We start from the raw sequence: 16,206 nt of genomic DNA on the forward strand, positions 1-16,206 counted from the left end.
AGAGAACCTGTGTGGTGTGAGTGTATGTGGTGAACAAATGTGCTCGTGCAGCGTGCTCTAGGCGATGTGATCCCTGAGTGAAGGGTGTGCAGAGGGAAGGGCAGGTGTGGGGGTGAGTCCCTTCCCAGAGAGTGAGTGGTCTAGGGCAATGCAGTCCAGTCACCGCCCCGTAAGGTGTGCACCCTGCGGGAGGCCCTGAGTTGATTCCCTGTGAGGGATCCTCTGGGCCTTGGCTATCAGACTAGAGTCCAGAGTCGGTGTCGGCTGCGCTTTGCTTGGCTTCCTCTCGGCAGCAGCGGCGGCGCTGGGGGGGGGACTGTTTCCGGGGTTGGGGGTTGGGGGGGAGGACCGGGGCGCGGGGGGGGGGGGAGCCGATGATGTCAGCGGCGGCGGCGGCGGCGGTGGGGCTGGGCCGGGGCCGGGCGCTGGGGGGGGGCCGGGCCGGAGTCGGAGCCGAAGCTGGAGGAGGGCGAAACCCAAGCGGCCGGGGGTGGCCACGGGGATGAGCCGGGCCTGGCGGACGCGGCGCCATCGCAGTCAGGTGGGCCCCGGGGCGAACCGGGCAGGGCTAGAAAGGATGTCCCCTCTCCGCTGCCAGGCGCCGCAGGGGCCGGAGCCGCGCCCCGCGACCGCTCCCCTTCCAGGTTGATCTAGGGGCGCAGGGGTCGGGGGCTGTAATAGGCCCCGCCCCCGGACGCTCACGGCGTTGGGGAGCAACTTAAGGGCGCCCTGGTATGGCGTCTAGCGAGCCGCGACTGGGGGGACTCGGTCTCCTGGGGCTGAGAAGAGGGTCGCGATCACTCCACTTATGAAGGGTTAAATTCTGCAGCCCAATGCCCCCTCCCTCTGTGGGGCAGGTTGGGGGTGGGGTGGGGCGGGTGTGATCCGGGGCAAGCGCTGCAAGCTGCTGAGAGGGTGATGGCGTAGGAGCCAGGCAAAGAGGGGGGAGGGGTGGCCCTCTGAGGGCCCCAGAGTTGGGGTGTGCAGGGTGCGCACTGTGAGCAGGGGCCCGGAACCGCCGCGCCGTCGGGGCAGGGTTGTTGCTGTGAGTCCTGGAAATTGTGCCTCCTGCGGTGCTGTGGGGCAAGGTAAACTGCTCCTCCTGGGTATAACACCATTTGCCAGTTTGGCATCGAGGGGTCTGGTAGGGCCCTCCCTGATACATAGAGATAGAAAGCCAGAAGGGGTACTTATTGGTATAGAATTACAAGCTATGGCTCTGTAGCTTTAGGTGACAGATACCTTAAGTTGTGGTGTCTGAGGTCGTGTATATAGTTTTTGACAGCATGTGTTTTCTTACATGTATGTCTTCTGTTGCACATATGAATGTTTATTGTTTATGAATGTTTGTTTTCTGTATAGCTGGCATGGCCTGTGTGTGTGTGTGTGTGTGTGTGTGTGTGTGTGTGTTATATCGGGCACCAGAATGCAGGGTGTACATACCCATTTGAAGAGTGCAGTCAGTTGTGGACATTTGAACCAGAAGGTATCATGCCTGCGCTCCATTTCTGTAGTCCTGATGAGGTGTGGTCCAGTTGTGTAGAGAACAGAAAGGCGGATGGATTTGTGTGTCTGTGATGAGCAAGTTTCATGGGGGCTGCATGTCTGGAACTCAGACCTAGTAATCATTAGGAACATGAGAAACTGAAGCCTGTGGATCAGCTGTCATTGGTGTGAGGTGAGGGGTTCTGGGTGGGACATGCTAGATGTGTTTATGGGATCATGGGCAGCCAAGCACGGGAAAGGTTGCGTGTTTGCAACATTCTCCACGGGACTCTTTTGTGACGTTGTTTGTGGGAGCCTGTCTGGGCTGTTGGGCTGGAAGGCAAGCTGGTCAGAGAACACTTAGGAGGAGGTGGCATGACAAGGGCAATGTGGGCCTCAGACCAGGAGACCAGTGAGGAGCTTTGTGTGCGTGACTACCTTCTGTGTGTCTAAGTGACGGGGTAGGGCTGCCCAGATGTCACGGGAAAGTTGGGAGATAAATATTAGGCAGGGCAAGAGGGGCAGGCTTGGGTGCTGTTGGGTGGCAGGGCTCTCTTTTTGCAGGGTCTCTGTGTTTGCCCCTCACCCAGAACAGTAGGGCCATAGGGAGGAAAAGTCCTGGCGCCCACAAGGGAAGTGAGCTTAGACAGAGCGGCTCCTTGGTCATGTTTATGTAAAGGCTGGGTGTGACTTTTGTCACTAAAATGGAAAAAGGGATCACAGACTTTTCAGTCTCCTCCTGCTTTGCCCTCTTCCTTTCTCTGCCCCCCTTTTGGGTATCTCTGACGCACATGAAGCCCTACTCCTGGTACAGCGAAAGGGCCTTGGACAGAATTTGCTCACTAAGCAGATTCTTTGGAACAGGTTTCCCTCACCTTTGGGCCTGGGCCCTTCAGTGCATGTGGGAGATACACATGCACACACAGTGTGTGCCACACTGAGCGCACCATCTAGCCCGTGTGTACACATATAGGAGCAGGAAAACTTTACGGCTATTCCTCTGGAATGGTTGAGGGAGGCTGCCTGCCTATAAGGCCTGTAGGACAGGTGCAAGGCTTACACTGGAACTGAAGTGTTCGGTGCCTTCACAACTTCCTTCCTGGCACATTCTCTGAGCCTCCTAGTCCACATCTGTGGAGATGGAGCTAATGACCCACCTTTTACCGAACTTGCAACAGCACATGGAAAATAGACCTGCTATAGTAACAAATTGAGAAACTGTGCTGGTGCCAGCCCCTGTCGGCCCCCTTGCAGAGAATCCCGGCTCCCAGTCTCACTGTTAACAGTCACAAACAGTTGGTTCTGCTCCAGGCTTCTATGGACTGCCACTCATCTGTCCCGGCTTCAGGCAAAGCAGCTGAAACCCAGGGAATTAAATCCTTTGCCTCAAATCACTGGGTTGTGAGAGGTGCGCAGGCTCTGGATTCTGTGCTCTTGACTTCGGTGCTGTGCTGCCTTTTGCTTTTCTGGCTCATTCAGCATGCACATGGCAACACACACACCGCCATTTTTATAGAACATCACTTTTTCCTTTTTGTTTTTGTGTTTTCTTTTGAGACAGGGACACACTCTGTAGCCAAGATTAGCCTCTAGTTTTTCCCAAGCTCTCTGCTTCAACTTCCTTAATACCGAGATTACAGGCTTAAAGTATCATTCCTGGCTCAGCAGAACATTTCTTAATTTTTATTTTTTAAGATTGAATTGTGTATATGACTATTTTGCCCATATGTATGTCTGTGCACCACATGGGTGCCGAGTACTTGAGGAGGTCAGAAGATGTTGTTGGAGCCTCTGCAACTGGATGTTTGGGGCCACCATCTGGATGCTGGGTCTTCTCAAGAACAAGTGCTCTTAACAGCTGGCCTGTCTCTCCTGCCCTTCACCAATCTGTTTTTGAGGACCAGTCCTCACAGGCAGTGCTCTCAAGAGTCCCAAGCCCAGGGTGTGAGAACCTGAGTATCTGTGGCTTTGCCTTGTTGGTGCTGGCTTTGGGACACTGAACAATCAGGAGAGATTGTCCTTGTCCCATGGGTGATAGAGGGCAAAGGAGAAGCCTTACAGTTTGTAGAGATGTTGGGAAGAGGCCAAGGACAGGACATTAAAAGAGCATGTGTGTGTGTGTGTATGTGTTTGTGTGTGTGTGTGTGTGTATATGTGTTTGTGTATGTATGTGTATATGTGTGTGGGTGTGTGTGTGTCTGTGTGTGTATGTGTTTGTGTGTGTGTGTATGTGTGTGTGGGTGTGTATGTGTGTGGGTGTGTGTATGTATGTGTGTGTGTGTCTGTGTATGTGTGTGTGGGTGTGTATGTGTGTGGGTGTGTGTGTGTATGTGTGTGTGGGTGTGTATGTGTGTGGGTGTGTTGTGTATGTGTGTGTGTATGTGTGTGTGTGTCTGTGTGTATGTGTGTGTATGTATGTGTTTGTGTGTGTGTGTGTATGTGTGTGTGTATGTGTGTGTATGTGTGTGTGTATGTGTGTGTGTCTGTGTGTATGTGTGTGTGTATGTGTTTGTGTGTGGGTGTGTATGTGTGTGGGTGTGTGTGTGTATGTGAGTGTGTGTGTGGGTGTGTGTTGCACTTGAATATGGGGATGTAAGTGTCTACTGCACATGTGGAGGCCAGGGCAAGACATTGCTTATCTGTTACTGCCTTTGGCCTCATTGGGCTGAAAGGGTCTGACATTAACCTAGAACTTGCCATTTTGACTAGGGTGACCAGCCAGTGATCCCTTAACCTTTCTTTGCCCTCCAATCTTGGGGTGACACGTTCAGAGCCATGCCCCAGCTTTATATGTGGGTGCTAGGGTTTGAACGAAACTGCTGTTACTCATAGAGTTGTCTCCCCAGCCCTGATTTTTTTGAATTACACTTGTTTGTGTGTGAGCACATGCCACAGTGTATAAGTGGAGTTCAAAGGAGAGCTTTCAAGAGTTGGTCCTCCCCGTCTACCATGTGGATCCTGGGGATTCAGGTTGCTAGGCTTGTGTGGCAAATGCCTTTACCCTTTGAGCTATCTTACCCACCCTAGCTTTTGTGTTTTTAAGATAGTCTGAATGTGTAGCCCAGGGTAGCCTTGAACTCTCTGCATTCCTCCCATTCCAGCCTTCTGAGTGCTGGGGTCACAGGCATGAGCGACCAGACCCAGACCAGCTTCCAAAGACCACTTTCAACCCAGGAGTCTCACTAAACTGCAGTTAGCACTAATCAGTGGAAGAAGACAGGCTGGAAGAGATAAGCCTCCAGGCAACGAGATAGCATGCCCCATGCCTTGATCCATGTGCGTGTTAACAAGGGCTCCCAACTACTTTGGTGGCCTGAGGGGCCTGAGAAGGCTTGCAGGCCGTTTCCATGCCGCTTTAGCCAGACTTGGTGACTGCTGGATTTAGGAACCAGGGAAAGGGTGGAGTCAGATGTGGCACAGTTAACACTTAGCACGTGAGAGTTTGCGTGGTGATTTATGTAACCAGCTGGCCTGCTATAGGCTCCTCAGGGCAGGATCCAGCAGTATGGCAGAGGGAAAGACTCAGCATCTGGGGTCATCCAAGCCTGGATTAAAATTTTGGCTATTACTTACAATCTCTCTTTCCTTCAGTAAGGTTTATTCCCTTTCTGTAAAACTGGGGGAATATAAAAACCTACTATGGCCTGTTGCGTGAAGCTATGAGGATATTGTTAAATGACACAATGTATAGCAAGCCTCTAGATATGTACCAGGTATAATGAGCGTCCCAAAAGTCGAGGCATGGCCGTCATCCTCAGCTCTGAGGATGGCTTTTTTGTTTTGAGAGTAGAGGCTCCAGGAAGAATAGTTCTGTTTGTTTGTTCTAGAAAAGTCTCATTTTTCCCAAGCTAACTTCAAATTCACGGTATTCTGGATCCAACCTTCAGAGTGCTTGTGCCACCAACACAGATTCTTTAATTACCGAAGTCCTGTGCTTCTCGAATGTTCCTTTGTTCTGAGCTGGAACCCAAGGCCAGGCCAGGCAAGTGTCCTGCCTCTGTCCTGGACCTCAGGCCTCCGGATTCTTTAACCTCTCATTAAACTCTATGCAAGATTCTTGAGCAAACAACGCACTCGTTGTACCTGTCCCTCCTGGAAGCCCATGCTCTAGAGATAAATGAGCAGTGTGTTTACTAAAAGACATGAAGGGAAATAAAGTAACAGAGAGAACTATGAAGTTTCCAGAAGTGGGAAGGGGCCAGGGAAGACCCCTTAGCCAGATGGCAAGTCAAAGCATACTGAAGGTAGACCTACGGGGCATGAAGCAATCCAGAGGGAAGAACATTCCAAATGGGGAGAACAGCAAGAGGTGAAGCTTTCTGGAATATGAGCTCAGCTCCTCAGCTCCGTGGGACCCTGAGGTCATTCAGGCAGCCTAGAGCAGAGGACTAAGCCTGGAAATGTAAGTCAGGGATACAGCTTCCTTAGCGTGCTTGAGGCCCTGGGTTCAATCCTCCATAACACACACACACACACACACACACACACACACACACACACACACACACACACACACACACACATGTGTGCACACAGAAAATGTAGTGAGAATTCTGGAGTTTTGGTTTCTTTAAAAAAACAAGTGGGAGGGAGAAATGGCTCAGCAATTAAGAGCATTTGCTTGTCTTCTAAATGCACCTGGGTTCAAAGCCAGCACCCACATGGCAGCTCACAACTGTCTGTAACTCCAGTTGCAGGGGATCTGATGCCCTGGCACAGATACATGGAGGCAGAACACCAATGTAAGTAAAATTTTAAACATTTAAAAAACAAATAAAAAACCCCACAGAAATACTGTAAGAATATATTTTCATGTTAATCCCAGCTGTGGGGATATGGGGATGCTTTGCTGCAGCAGACTATGATTTGCCTTGTGCTCTGAGTCCCCTTCCCCCTGCCAAATTTTCCTTTCCTTACCATTTTTCCAGGGTGAAATTCCAAGACTAGGCGCATCCATCCCTTAGTGTCCATGAGCAGTTGGTTCCAGAATGCCCCATGGGTATATATACATCATGAAGTGTCATGCTGGCACAGATATAATAGTTAGACTAGTAAGTCATATCTAGCGATGTATTTCTACTCCCAACACTGAGGAGGTGGGGGTGACAGGATTAGGAAGGAGCTCAAGACCATTCTTGATCAGTCCAAGAAACCCTGTCTCAGAATAAGTAAACAGTATGTCAAAGTATCTGCATCTAAATTACACACGTCCTCCTGTCTACCTTGTTGTCTCTACTTAAATATTTAATACCTTATAAATTCCATATAAAGTGTTTTTGGAATTTTTATCTTATTTGCTTGCTTCGAGTCAGGGGTCTTCCATTCGGCTCTGCTGGCCTGATACTTGGTGTGTAGATTGGGGTGGCACTGAATGTCAGTGACCCTTCTGCCTGTCCTCAGTGACAGGAAGGCATGCATGCCCCACCACACCGGTTTAAATAGTTCTTCTATTGCGCTGTGTAGAGAACAGTGACCAGAGAATAAAGTCCGTGTGTTCGGTGCAGGACCGGCGTTTTGGAATATTGCTGATCCTTGGTTGGTTGGACTATTAGTTCATTTCATCTTTACGGCCACCCTGCCCAGTGGGAACTGTCTCTCACTGCTACCAGACAAGAAAAGTAAGATAAAGGTTAAGTAGCTTTTCCAGGATCACATAGCTGGTGTCTTCATCTCCCAGAACTCATTTTAGGGCATTGGCCTGTCATGGGGCAGTTGAACTGGTCTAAACTCCAGGGGAATTAGCAGCAATGCCAGGGTCAGATGGCCAGAGCAGTCCATTCTCTTGACCCAAAGACGAGCTTGCCGTGTTTAGCCTCTTCACGGTGGTCATTCTGAGGGTTAAGAAGAGATGGTGGGCATGAAACAAAGGGAGGCTCCAGTGCTTGTAGTGATAATGATTCTGGGGGATTGCTAAGAGCCAGACCAGCTTTGGGTCTCTGCAGTTCTAAGAAGCACCAACAGGCCTTGCCTCATACCATGGCAGTCTAAACGCAGGTGCAGATCTGTAAGCACCCTCTTGTTACATGTGGTGCAAGGTCCTGGTCACAGGGGTGAATGGGGCCTGTACTCAAACTGACTTTGCTTATCTTCACATGGCTTCCTTGAGGAAGGAGCCCCCTAATTTTCACAAAGTGCTAGGTAGGCTTGTAGTGTTCCAGTTGGGGGCGATTAACATCCTCTATCATGGTGTACTGAAGTCACTGGAGACTTTGAACCCAAACTTTGTAGGGTCAGATCCCAGCCTAGCTGCTAACTGGCTATGCAGCCATGAACAAGCTACCTAGCATGCCTGAGTTTCTATCTTCATAGAAAAGAGAAGCCCATGCTAAGTAAGCGGTGAGGGAAAAGATGAAATGACACAAAGGCAGTGCTGAGGCCATCGTAGAAGGGAGAGAGGGGCTGGAGAGATGGCTCTGAGGTTAAGCACTGGCTGCTCTTCCAGAGGGCCTAGCTTCAGTTCTCAGCTTACAACTGCCTGTAATTCCACTTCCAGGGCATCTGACACTGTTACCCAGATAGACAAGCAGGTAGAACACCAATGTCCATTTAAAAAACTGATAAGAGAAATAGAAGGGAGTAAGAGACAATGACTCCAGACAGTAGGTGAGGTGGATCCTTCCCCAGGACTCTTGCCTTACAACAATGCAGCAACAAATGGGCAGCCCTTGGGCTCTTGCTCTGTGCCTGGCATGGTGGTTACAACTTTGGTTACAACTATTGCCCTGTTTACCACCGTCTTTCCTCCTGCCCAGAGGAGGTATCAGAGCCATGTCTTGGGGCATCAGGAGGTGAGGCATAGTCTTTAGATAATATGCGCAACCACTGAGGAAGGAGTGTTTCAGAGGCGTTGAGCTTAGATGAGAAGCTTTGGATGTGCGACACTGGTGATTGCGTGGCCCATGGCATGTGGATAAGGGACCTGAGTGGCCCTGGAACTCAGATCCTCAAATGAGAAAATGGAAGCCTGAGACTGCAGTGGCTGGCACAACTGTGATTTGCTCACTTGTGACAGTCATAGTTTACTTTTTGGTTGCCTATGGTTCCATTTGGATGAACCTCTCAGCAGGAAGTGAGGTGGGTTACATGTGTCCCAGTCCCAGCTTCAAAGCCAAAAGTCAAAGGTCTCAGAACAAAGAATGGGACCCAAAGCCCCTCACTCTAGGTCTGGTTACTTTCCCAGTGTCCTCAAGAGGCTAGAGAAAGCAGACATATATATATGTCACTGGTCATTTGGTACCTAGAACCCCCACCCCCTCACACACACACATCCCAGACTAAGATTTCTGGATTTGTGATATATATGAGGAAGTGCTCTCCTAATATAGAAATCTAATCAGGTTAGTCCAATAGAAAAAAAAAAAAAAAGCTCTATTTTGATATGTAAATAAGCCCACTGAGATTTAAACAGGCAAACAAACAAACGAAACTGAAAAAAACAAAAACAACAACAACAACAACAACAACAACAAAAAAAAAACTGTGCAGATCCTTGATTTCCATTGAGTCCCAAGACTGGGTCAAAAGGATTAGAGTGAATTGAAAGGCTGAGGCTGTCCTGAACCTGTGGGACTGACGTGTGCCGCTGTGCTGTTCAGAGGTGAGCTGCGGATATGCAAATCATCTTGTTGCTGTACTTCTTTCTGGCCGGCAGAGCAAGCTCAGCGATAATCTTGTGGCCTCCTTGGTCTGATTGGATTTGGCCAAGTAGCCTGACAGGCTCCTGGTAGGGATCAGGGTTTGCAGAGCAGCCAAGGTGTCTTTGGCTGCTGGACTGAAGCCCACATCCCGAATCCTTTCCTTGCGAGGACCCTCTTCTGTCTCTTTGATTTCTGACACAGTTTCTGTTTCTCTGCAGAAGGAAAAGGCCAGGCTGGAGGGACTCGCTGAGCCACCACACTGCTCCATGTTGGCTATGCTCTCAGGTGAGAGGGTTCGGGGAGAACTACAGCTAGAAAGGAAGTAGACCCCAGGAGGGAAGGCAGCAAAGGCAGCCATTTTGTCCATCCCCACCCCATCCCTCCCCAAATGGTTGGGTATGGAGAAGTTCCCCTTCTACTGCTTACTGTGAGTCTGGAGGTCACAACCATTTGCCCTTCACTATGGCCTGAGGTATCCCTAGCCTCTGCTGACCCAGATGTTAAACATACTGGTCTTGGATATCGGTTCAGTTCTGAGCAGCCTAGTGTTAACGCATGACTTCTGTGACCCGAATTATTCAGCCTTCCACCAACTCTAACTGCCGTCCTCCATTTATCTCCGTGGTCTCAGAGGCTTCTGACCCCTGCCCCGCCTCTGAGACTCTCTCCCTGGCCTCTTTTCCCTACATCTAGGCTGGCATCATGCCACCCCCTGCAGAGGTGACGGACCCATCCCATGCCCCAGCTGTCCTGCGTCAGCTCAATGAGCAGCGGCTCCGTGGCCTCTTCTGCGATGTCACCCTCATAGCTGGAGACACCAAGTTCCCTGCTCACCGCAGTGTCCTGGCTGCCTCTAGTCCCTTCTTCAGAGAAGCTCTACTAGCTTCAGCCCCACTGCCCCTCCCACCAGTTACTGGTGGCTCAGCCCCTAGCCCTGCAACCACCACAGCTGCCTCCTCCTCCTCCTCCCCTCTTGCTCCAGCCTCTCCTCACTCTTCATCTCCTCCCCGGGTACTAGAGCTGCCCGGGGTCCCAGCAGCCGCCTTCTCAGATGTCCTCAACTTCATCTATAGCGCCCGGCTTGCACTCCCTGGTGGCGGGGATGGGGCAGCTGTGGCAGAGATTGGAGCTCTGGGCCGGAGGCTGGGTATCTCCCGACTTCAGGGCCTCGGGGAAGGAGGTGATACTTGGGTACCACCTGCCCCAACTTCCATGGTCACCTCAGAGCCTAATGAGGATAGTTTGGGGCTAGGGCCTAGAGCAGATGGGGAGTGGGAAGGTGACAAAGCCGAGCCCCTCACTCCCGACTCACAGCCCCGGCGGCCCTTTCCTTGCCCTCGATGTGGAAAAAGCTTCATCCATCCCAAGCGACTGCAGACCCACGAGGCTCAGTGTCGACGAGGGTCTAACGCTCGGGGGTCTGCGGGGCTGGGACCTGGGGGCTCTGGCCCCGGGGGTCCTGCAGGAGTGGATGCCTCAGCCCTGCCACAACCAGTGGGCTTCAGAGATGGCCCTGAGCATGTGGTGAAGGTTGTGGGCGGCCATGTGCTCTACGTGTGTGCGGCCTGTGAGCGTTCCTACGTGACCCTGTCCAGCCTGAAGCGGCACAGCAATGTACACTCATGGCGGAGGAAGTACCCCTGCCGTTACTGTGAGAAGGTGTTTGCCCTGGCTGAGTACCGCACCAAGCACGAGGTGTGGCACACTGGGGAGCGCAGGTGAGTGACCTGAGGTGGACAAGGGAGGGATGGGCAGAGGGGTCTAGAAAGCTGGCCATCCACACTGGGATCTGCTCTCGTCCCCTCCCTACTTCCTGCCTCCAGGACTGCGCGTGCCTCCTCTCAGCCCCAGTTCCTGGATGCCAGCATCTTGCCTGCCCACCCAGGCTTGGCGCTGTGGGAAAAGCTAGGCAGGAAAGAGAAATTTGCCCTCACAGGAGAGGACTGTGGGATTGAGAGCACACAGAACAACACCTGGTATTTTCTTAGCATGACCATTCTGTCATGTGTAGCACAGAAGGCATTTTGGGGGCTAACACATGTATGTGACTATCTGGCTGAGAGTGGCAGCTGGCAGGACCCAGGGTGCTGAGCTTAGTCTGCTTCCGCTCCAGAGGCTGGCAGGGCGCAGCAAGCAGCAGGAAGGGAAGATGAGTGAGTTGCTGGGGAGTTATAGGTCTGAGGGCTGCAGATGACAGGGCAAGATGAGGCCCTGCCTTCAGGGCCTTTAACTCAGTGGCTCTGTTCCTGCCCTATTCCCTGCTGTCCTGGCCCAGGTACCAGTGCATCTTCTGCTGGGAAACCTTTGTCACCTATTATAACCTGAAGACCCACCAGCGAGCCTTCCATGGCATTAGCCCTGGCCTCCTAGCCAGTGAGAAGACACCCAATGGAGGCTACAAGCCCAAGCTTAATACCCTCAAGCTGTACCGCCTGCTCCCTATGCGAGCAGCCAAGCGGCCCTACAAGACCTACAGTCAGGGAGCCCCTGAGGCCCCTATTTCTCCAAGCCTCCACACCTCGGCCCCCGCAGCAATGCCAGCCAATCCCCAACCCCTACTCCCACCCGCCCCAGAACCTGGTCCTCCCCCCTCTGTCATTACCTTTGCTCATCCAGCTCCCTCTGTCATTGTCCACGGGAGCAGTAGTAGTGGTGCAGCTGGGGGTGGACCAGCTGGCACAGGAGGGTCCCAAGCTGCCTCAGTCATCACTTATACGACTCCCCCAAGACCCCCCAAGAAACGAGAGTACCCACCTCCTCCCCCTGAGCCTGCAGCAACACCCACCAGCCCAGTCTCTACCGCCGTCAGCCCGGCCACAGCTGCAGGGCCAGCCACAGCCACAGAGGAGGCCAAGGGCCGGAATCTGCGGGCTGGGAGGACTCTGACCTACACAGCCAAACCCGTGGGTGGGGTGAGTGGGAGTGGGGGTTCCCCCACAGGGACAGGCCGAGGCTCTTCTCAGCTTCAGGCTCCACCTCCACTGTGTCAGATCACTGTGCGAATTGGGGAAGAGGCCATTGTCAAGCGCCGCATCTCAGAAACTGACCTGCGTCCCGGAGAGCTGAGTGGAGAGGATGTAGAGGAGAGCGAGGAAGAGGAGGAGGAAGAGGAGGACCAGGAGGACCAGGAGGACCACGAGGAATCAAAGGCTGGAGGGGAAGATCAGCTTTGGAGACCCTACTATTCATACAAGCCTAAGCGCAAAGCTGGAGCTACTGCCAGTGGGGTCAGCGGGGTCAGCGGACTGCCCCGAGGACGAAGACCACTACGCTGGAGGCAAAAGCTGGAACGAAGGGGCTGGGAGGAAACCCCGTCAGTGGAGAGCCCAGGAGGACGAGGACGTGGTGAACGTAGGCACCGTTGTGGGGACTGTGCCCAGGCCTTTGCCACTCTGAGGAAGCTGAGAAAGCACCAGGAAGCCCATAGTGGGGGCTCCCACAACTCCAGGACTGGGAGGAGGTCTTCCTCCCGCTTCACCTGTCCCCACTGTGCCAAGGTGTGCAAGACGGCAGCTGCCCTGAACCGACATGGGCAGAGGCATGCTGTGGAGCGGCCTGGGGGTACTCCCACACCTGTCATTGCCTATTCCAAAGGCAGCGTTGGCACCAGGCCCACTGATGTCAAGGAGGAAGCTCCCCAAGAGATGCAAGTGTCCTCATCGAGTGGGGAGGCAGGCGGTGGGAGTGCTGCTGCTGCTGAAGCTTCTGAGTCAGCCTCACTCCAGGACCCGGTCATCTCTGGGGGTGAGGAGCCCCCACTAACAGTTGGGGGCAGCTATGTATACCCACCTGTGCAGGAATTCCCGCTGGCCCTGATAGGCAGCCGGGAGCCCGGTGCTGGTAAAGGAAAACCTGGGAATGAGGGGCCAGTGGGAGCTTCCGAGGGAGACCAGATGGAAGGGATGGGGACTGCCAAAGTCACCTTCTACCCTGAGCCCTACCCACTTGTCTACGGCCCCCAGCTCCTTGCTGCCTACCCTTACAACTTCAGCAACTTGGCTGCTCTCCCAGTTGCTCTCAACATGGTCCTACCTGACGAAAAGGGTGGCGGGGCCCTTCCCTTCCTACCAGGGGTCTTTGGCTACGCAGTGAACCCTCAAGCAGCACCACCTACTCCACCAACCCCACCTCCCCCTCTTCCTCTGCCAGTTCCCCCTAAGGGAATAGGGGAAATGACAGGGGTTGAGAGAACCCAAAAGGGGGATGTGGGGTGAGCACCAAGGCCAGATTCCCCCCTCTCACCAGATGCCACCCTCCCTGAGTCCCCCAACCCCCAGCTCCCTGGCCTCTCTGCCCTTTTGGGAGCCCCATCACATTCTTGTGCAGGGATTTGGGGGCCCCTGGAGCTCAGGTGTCAGGCTGCTTTGTGTGATTGTAGTTTTCCCATTCCCTAAGAAGGGGTTTTGGGTGGTTCCCTCTCAGTCTTCTCCAGGGAATGGTCCCTGTGAGGGGAAGAGCCAGCTCCCATCCCTTCTCCAGCCCTTGGGGCAACTGAGCAATATACTTATCTGAATCTCTACTTACAGCCCCCACCAGCTCTGAATGTCTAACCTGCTCCCCTGATTTGTAATCCAGGGGGAAACCATCTCTCTCACCTAATGATGCCTGCTCATTCTAACGTTGTCTCTAAGCCCCTCCCCAGATGCTTCCTAGCACATTCCATTCTTTGTGGCCCAAGGCCTGGACCAGACCATTGTGATATCTGACCCACCAGCCTGGAAGCATGGCTTTGGATTCCGTTCTTCCCAAGGGTGGGTTTCTCTGTCCTTGTTTCTTTCATACTAAGACACCAAGCCTTCCTTGGCTTCCATGCCTTTGGATCTTCCATATTCCTTCCTGTGCTCCTAGACTTTGGAGGTGGCCTAACCCATTCCAGGTCAAAAGGAGGTGGGAGGTGTCCTATGGCTGAGCACTTTTTCAATGCAGGGCAGGGAAATCTTGGGCCATACCTTTACCCCCAAGTCCTGTGACCCCAGATTCTTCCAAGACAAAAGAGGTGAATAGATCATAACTCTTCTTTCTGGCCTTTATATATGGCTGCTTTGGGGCTAACCCAGAATCTGAGCACCAGGTATGAAGCACTCCATACAGAATGGAGAAGTGAATCTACTTTCTCCCTCCCTGCCAACCCTTCACTATGTTTTCTCCTAGATTAGACCAAATAGCCAGAGAAAATAATGGGAGTTTGATGTGTGGGTAAGCCCAAGATTTGCACATAACCTCCATCCTTACCTTTCTTCCATCTCCTCTGATGTCACTGTCCTCACAAATCACTCCAGATGGTTTTGAGGGAACCATCTTCCTCTTCTGGTGGGCTTTGGGGTATCCCCACCAACTCTGCCTCCAAAATAGCACCTTATACCCCATCTTTGACTCAGTCCCCCACACCCAAAGATCCCAGCCTAGGAATGGGGTGCAGGGATTTAAAATAGTCCCTAATCCCTAATTTGCACTAGTTAACCCTGATCAGGGGTCCTATGTTTCTTTCCAGTAGGGACAATAGAGAAATGTTTGTTCCTAATTCCCTTTGAAAATGGGGCCTCCCTGACATGTGATTAGATGGTTATTTCCAATATACCCACCTCCCCTCCCTCACAAAGAACCAGCTCACAAAGGGAGAGCCGGTTTGGGGGAACAAATTTGATGTGGGAGATAGAGGAGTATGACTTCAAAAGGAGAAAGACTGTTTTAATCAAAATGACAGTCTTTCTCTCAGCTATTGTTTTCTGGGGCCAAGATGGCTGCCCTCTGACCTGCTGTGGAGAGGGCAAGATCATGGCTTTTGGGAGGGAGGTGAGTTTGGGAAGGGGAGTACCCCCTGCCCCTTGTAACCTCCAAATATATAGAAAGGGGGAGGTTTTTGACAGGCTTCCTGAATGTTAACTATGGAGGGGGTCACTCCACCCCTCCTCTGTCTCTTTGCACTTTTCTTGGTCTTGGCTACAGCCTGAGTGAAGAATTTCCTACTGAATGTACCAAGTTCCAGTTTTTAAGGGGGAAAACGTTTTAAACAGGGAAAAATGGAAAAAAGAAAAAAAAGAAAAATCACTAAAAATTCCCATAAATCTTGTTTCTGGCACTTTAGAAAAACTGCAAAAAAAATACATAATAAAGAATACATATATATATATCTACACACAAATTATATATATATATAAATATATCTATATATACAGCGGAACCACAAGAGAGACTGAGGAAGGCCTGAAGGCCGGGGGGTGGGGGCAGATAGGACAAGGGTCCCCTCTACCCTTCACTGCCCTCCTCTGAGGAAGTCATGAGAGGAGGAGTAAAATGACTGGGGAATTTGAATTTCAGGATAGATCACAATTCTGACCATTTGGAAGAATTGAGATTGTAAGTGGGTTTGTTGTTATTGTTGTTTTTAATAAGGGTAAAGAGAATAGCTTCCAGAATTTGTCAACAAATAGTTTGTGGTAAAGCAGAAACTTAAAAAAATGTATTCGAGCTGGAAGGTCTCAATATCATGAGTTACAGGTATTAGAAGTTTGGGATTTTGCAATTTTGTCATTTGGAGATGATCAAGTCCTGTCGGTTTGTGCCCTCTTTCCCCGTGTGACCAGGGAAGAAGGGAGACAGTGGGAAGCCACTGGTTCTGTGCCACAGCACGCAAGGTTTAGAATTTTACAGACTCTAGCTCTATACGTAGTGAGGACCCAGATTTAGAAAATCTGACCAATATTTATCTCCAGATTTGTGTGTGTTTCCAATTCTCTAGGCCAATAAATCAACAAGACAAATGAACTATGCTCACAGCGAGACGCCAGATGCGATTATTTGTGTGGCTGGTGGGTAGGGGTCAGGCATTTGTTTTCTTTGCTCGGCAAGGATCCTGAGACCTGTAGCCCATTCTTTTGACTCCAGGTGCTTCACTGTAGTTGTAGCCCCTAGGCTCCTGTCCACTCCCTTCTGACCTTTAGGTAGAGACATTAACTCAGGAGCTGGGGATGTAGCTCAGTTGGCAAAGGGCTTGAGTAGAATGCAGATTTCTCAGCCCAACATGAGGGCACACACCTCTATGTGGGAGGTGAAGGCAAGAGGACCGGGAGTTCAAGGTCATCTT

General features: G+C 51.7%; 1 protein-coding gene across 2 annotated transcripts; it reads left to right on the top strand.

The window, feature by feature from the left end:
- The first annotated feature begins 420 nt into the window (after positions 1-420).
- On the top strand, positions 421-15,898 carry ZBTB4 (zinc finger and BTB domain containing 4). 2 transcript variants are annotated; one of them, XM_080923361.1, is made up of 4 exons: positions 421-541; positions 9,341-9,407; positions 9,816-10,840; positions 11,398-15,898. In XM_080923361.1, exons 3-4 carry the CDS (start codon positions 9,825-9,827, stop codon positions 13,334-13,336), a joined length of 2,955 nt encoding a protein of 984 aa, XP_080779487.1. In that variant the 5' UTR covers positions 421-541; positions 9,341-9,407; positions 9,816-9,824; the 3' UTR covers positions 13,337-15,898. The 2 variants fall into 2 exon arrangements, with proteins under 2 accessions (XP_080779487.1, XP_080779488.1); XM_080923362.1 differs by lacking the exon at positions 421-541 and adding an exon at positions 1,047-1,088.
- The last annotated feature ends 308 nt before the right edge of the window (positions 15,899-16,206 follow it).

The sequence above is a fragment of the Micromys minutus genome (genome assembly GCF_963924665.1).
Source record: "Micromys minutus genome assembly, chromosome: 10".
NCBI lineage: Eukaryota > Metazoa > Chordata > Mammalia > Rodentia > Muridae > Micromys > Micromys minutus.